Here is a 5,009-nt window from a genome sequence, read left to right on the forward strand (position 1 = left end):
TGAGCCCTATTTTTGTTTCCCGATTACAGCCGCTAGAGGGAGGCAGTCAAATAGCTGAGCTGATGCTCCTCCCGAAGTTTAACTCCCTTCAGCATGCAGTCCGGACTAGGAAAGTTGCAGAGGGAAAAATCAGCACTCGGGACTGTTATAGATAATAGATAGAGGTGTCAGTCACTGCGTCCTAAGAAACCGAAGCAAAACGGAATGGTTTCTTTCTGTAGTGATGACAGGCTGTGCTTCTGGGGTATTTTAGCACAGTAACAGTGTTACTGTTGTTCTGCAAATAAACCCTTTAGTTTTCATTGTGCGACTTTTTTTTTTTTCTTTTGTTGGGGGGAGAGGGGGCGCACCTCAGCAGCTTCCTCACTTAAAGGAAACAACAGGGAGGTGAGAAGGAAAAAAAAAGGAGAAGCCAAGCCCAAGAAATACACACAGATCAGCGCAGCCTGCGGGCACAGCCGGCCTAAAGGACACGGCCGGTAGCGGCGGTGCTGAGCTACCCGCCCCGGGCCGGAACTCCGTGAGGCGCCGCTTCGCCCCGCTGCACGCCGGGAAGCGCGGCGCCAAGGTCAGAGCGGGCCGCTGGCCAACGGCCTCCTTACCCTGCAGCGGCCGGCCGAGGGGCACCGCAGATGGAGTACGACTGGGTCGGCTTCGGGTATGCGGCGCTGGTGGCCTCCGGGGGCGTCATCGGCTACGTCAAGGCAGGTAGGGCCGCTGTTAGCGTTGGGGAAGGGTCGGGTCGGAGTATGGGGTTCTGCCCTTTAAAGGGGCTGGCTGCCTGCTTGCGCGGAGGCAGGGCTGCGAAGTATCTTAGTAGTTGAAAACTAAATACAAGCTGTGATGTTTCTTGCTTTCTTTCTTGAAGGCAGCGTCCCGTCCCTTGCTGCCGGCCTTCTCTTTGGTGGCCTGGCAGGACTGGGTGCGTACCAGCAGTCCAAAGACCCGAAAAACGTATGGCTTTCTCTTGGTAAGTGCTTGGTGCCTGAGCATTAAACCTGACTGTAGGCAGTGCGAGCAGCGCCGGTTTGTGTAGCATGTTCCATCTAGCTTGTGTCCCTGTATGTATACAAGCACTGTGAGTGGTGGCAGGGCTGCCTGCTCATAGTTGGGAAGTATTTGTGCCAGAGCTCCAGCTCCTTGCTGTGTTGTCTCTTGGGGCCACGCTGGGTGACAGCTGTGTATCCCCACTGCCAGGTGTGACACTGCGTTAAATTAATTCAGGCACAGGGGACTCGTGTGGAAAACCAGCTGCAAAGGAGCACTGTGAGCATAAAAAAATGTACACTGTGGAAGGGAGCGTGAAATCTACAAAATAAAGGAGGGAATGAGCTGTTCTCTATTGCTTGTCCCACCTCTGTTGCTTACGATAGGATGAGAAGCTGTGGGCTTAGCTTGTGGCAGACCTTTTGAGGGAAGCAAAAAGAAACAACGTAAAACAATAGTGGAAGGTGTTGGGAAATACTGGAACAGATCAGGTGAACCTTAGAGGGCTTCAATAACTGGTCAGGCCAATGCCTGTGAGGAGTTGGTCACGCCTGTGTGCTCTAGGTTGACCTCTTACAGCTCTGCAACCACATCAAAGCGCTACTGGCATTCAGGTGTTAGAGGGATTTAAGGCTATTTACAAACAGCAGGTCTTGGTCATGCAGGGTGCTGAAGGGCTCTGTGGGATCCCTGGCAAACACTAAAGAGGACTGTGTGGTGAGTAGAAAATGAGGTGCGACACACAGCTCTACATGAAGCACAGCTGCTGTTTGTGTGCTGTCTCTTGCAGCGTGGTGTGTAGTAGGAATGGCTGTCCATCTCCTGCACTAGTTTTTAGTGTAGTGAGAGAGATAAGTTGCTTCTGTACTTCCTGATTTTTGGACACAGTTGTTTTTGAGAGGAGGTGAGACATATAGACCCGTTGGCACTGGTAAGTGCGTAACAGCATTGTAGTGCTGCGCTGGTTCTTCAGACCCGCTTCCCTGCAACCGTTCTGACTGGGCTTCTCTTTTATCAGTGGCATCTGGAACCTTGTCTGCTGTGATGGGGATGAGGTTTTACAACTCCAAGAAAGCAATGCCTGGGATCATTGCTGGTGCCAGGTACTCACCTCTTTTGTTATTGTCTGTATTTTTGAATAAGTGTTTTATTTAACTTGCACATTGATTATACTGCATTCAAGAAACATTTACATGTTGCACTGAGGGATGTGGGTTAGTGGGAAATATGGGTGGTAGGTGGACAGTTGGACTGGATCATCTTGGAGCAGGTTTTTTTCCAACCTTGGTCATTCTGTGATCAAGTCTTTTAAATATTACATGTGAAGTTGTGTGGGAAAATGAAATCTTCTCCCTATCAAAATGAATTGTAATGTTTTCTTTTGTGGTGTTTGTTTTTTCTTTCCTTCTTCCTTTCTTTTAACAAATATTCTGTTTAACAGTTTACTGATGGTTGGACGACTTGGCTGGCAGATGATGGAAAAGCCACTCGGGCCATAAGTGAACATTACACCACTTGAAGATACGTGATTAAGAAAGAAGCCTGAAACTGCCACTGCCTGAATGCACCATATAAAAAAGATAACAGACGCTGTTGTCTGTGCACCGTTCTTCATATCCTTATGCATATGGGTTATATCTTTAAATGAGAGAAATTGAGAGCCCTTGTTTATGTCTTCCAAAGCGGAATTTGTCTCAACAGCTGCACTGTGAAGCAGGAAAATGAGCACAGTTCAGCTTCTGGTCCTGCTGTTTATTGTATGTAAAAGCCTCTTGGCCCTTGCGGGCAGACAGTTGCAGGAATGAAGCTTAAATATACATTTGGACTTGTCCTTCTAAAACTCATTAGACTGCTGAAACAATGGGACACAAGTTGGACTAGATGATCTTGGAGGTCTTTTCCAACATAGATGATTCTAAATTGCCAACTTTATCATTAGTATTTCCTATAACATGTGAGCTTTTTGTCACCTTCCCCTCCCACCATATCTGGTCATCATGTTGTCAATCAGGGACTTTGTTTTGCTAGCACTGTGTTAGAACCTTGGCCTAAAAACACAATCGTGTAGCAGGGGGTTGAGTTTCTACTGTGATGCAATGAAAGTAAACCTGTTACTTGAGATTATTTATAAGCAAAAGTGCCCAACTGAATGTAATTCATTTGACTTCCAGAGACTTATTCTTTGTAAGAGAAATAAAAAATACGCTTCATTAGGTAAGGCTGAATTGCAGTCGTAGCACTTGCATTTAACGAGAATTAAAATGTTACTTTAAATAAACCAGTCAATGTATTATTATGACAAACTTGCCTTCTCTGCAGCTAGTTTTATTTAATCATTCATCTGGACTGATCCACTTAGTACCTCTTCTGTAGGGCAGCTGGATGTATCTGTGAACATGAACTGACTAAGTTAGCCCTGTTCCATTCCCCTGGACACAAGGACTCATAAAGTGAACTGGGCAGAGGTGGGCCAGAAAAAGCAGCGTGCAGTCTATATAAGAAGACTAGTATTACATTAAAATCTAATTTTGATTTTCGAGAGAAATCTTCTATTTCAGACTTGAAAGGCTCTCAGAAAGTTTATTTAAAGACTGAAGGGCTCAGATGTTTTCCTGAGAAGTGCCCGAACTCATTCTAAATATAAACTTAGGATGCAGAAATAATCCTGGGAGCTACACATGGATGGTAATGTATCCCTTTTCTGATCTGGTTACCTCATGCCTGTTTTTGCACAGGACCTGAGCTTCGATTTCTTCAGCCTTTGTTTTGGTGGCTGATACTGTGAGAGACTGAAGCAGGTGGGTTGATCTGTTGGAAGAGTAAGGCTCAGGAGCCACGTTTGCTCTGAGTTCTCTAAACATTCGGCCACACAGTGGGAGTGTAACATCTTGTGGTTTGTTTCTTTACTTTTTCTCCCTCTTTTCCTTTCCTTCCTGTTAGATAATTTTAGTCCTTGGACACGGATGGGGAAAAGCACCTGTAAGGTAGCAGCTGGTTTCCTCACAGGAGAAAGTGATCTGGGAGCAAAACTGGCAGCACATTGACCTCTCTGAGAACCGTGTGGTCTCACACTACCTGAGGAAGTAATGCAGGTCAAGTCCAATGGCAGTAGCTGAGGGCTGCTGACACTGTGTTCTGTCAGGCACATCGTAGTGATGAGGCAGTATCAGAGGTAAGCCACAACATCAGCAGGTTGGGTTCCAGGCAGCAAGGATGTGGCTGGCCACAAGCAGAGTTGCACCAAGCACCAAGAGCAGGGGTCCTGGCTGCAATGCAGCTATGGAACCAAGCTGCCAACAGCCAGCCTGGTCCCATGCCACGCAACTTGGGTTAATGCTGGCCTCGAGCATATGTAGTGAGAGCTTAGGGGAAGCTGCATTCATGGTCCTGGCAGCATCTTTGTAGAGCTCGTTTATATTCAACCTGGAGAATCTATCTCTGAGTGCACATCTGTATTTACTTTTGCCTCCCTCTGTAGCAAACTGCTGGGGGAATGGGACATGCAGGACAGCAGGTGGTTTCTTTGTAAGCCATCCTTCTGAGTGTCTTAATTCCAGACTCTTGACCCAGCACTGGTGATCAGGTTGTCTGAATGCATTTGCCATAGCTTGAGAAGGCTAGTAAGCTATGTATTATCATTTAAGACATATCTCTTTAAACTACTGTATGGGTTATATGCATCTTCATGTGGCTTTTGAGTCAGTTGTCTTCTCTAGAAGGAAGATGCAAATATATACACATCTTCCACAGTAATCTGAGGCTGATGGAATTTAGCAGTCTTCTAATTGTATGATACTGGTCTCAAGTTAGGTAACTTGTAAGTAAGGTACCTGGGACAAAACCAATAGTAATTGAATTCAATTTTCTAGTGTGTTACTAACCAGATGTCTATAAATCACTTCCAGTATTAAAGTAATGCTACTGCTTCAGTTTAAACTGACTTCTAGTAAGCAATATAGCCCAAGTATTGTGGCACACTAGGTCAACAACAGGAACTGAGAATTTTATATGCAGTTAAAACA

At 45.8% G+C, this 5,009-nt stretch overlaps 1 protein-coding gene across 1 annotated transcript; it reads left to right on the forward strand.

Moving 5' to 3' along the window:
- Positions 1–414: 414 nt before the first annotated feature.
- Positions 415–3,538, forward strand: LOC140248211 (transmembrane protein 14C-like). The gene is made up of 4 exons (XM_072328744.1): positions 415–708; positions 869–970; positions 2,006–2,090; positions 2,429–3,538. Exons 1-4 carry the CDS (start codon positions 633–635, stop codon positions 2,484–2,486), a joined length of 321 nt encoding a protein of 106 aa, XP_072184845.1. The 5' UTR covers positions 415–632; the 3' UTR covers positions 2,487–3,538.
- Positions 3,539–5,009: the final 1,471 nt, after the last annotated feature.

This window comes from Excalfactoria chinensis, chromosome 2 (assembly GCF_039878825.1).
Source record: "Excalfactoria chinensis isolate bCotChi1 chromosome 2, bCotChi1.hap2, whole genome shotgun sequence".
Taxonomy (NCBI): Eukaryota; Metazoa; Chordata; class Aves; order Galliformes; family Phasianidae; genus Excalfactoria; species Excalfactoria chinensis.

What these genes read in the sequence shown, in the direction of transcription:
- LOC140248211 (XM_072328744.1), top strand. Translation starts at nt 633, where the DNA reads ATGGAGTACGACTGGGTCGGCTTCGGGTATGCGGCGCTGGTGGCCTCC. An exon ending in CATCGGCTACGTCAAGGCAG is followed by an intron (nt 709 to 868) that starts GTAGGGCCGCTG and finishes TCTTTCTTGAAG; the next exon opens with GCAGCGTCCCGTCCCTTGCT. An exon ending in AAACGTATGGCTTTCTCTTG is followed by an intron (nt 971 to 2,005) that starts GTAAGTGCTTGG and finishes CTCTTTTATCAG; the next exon opens with TGGCATCTGGAACCTTGTCT.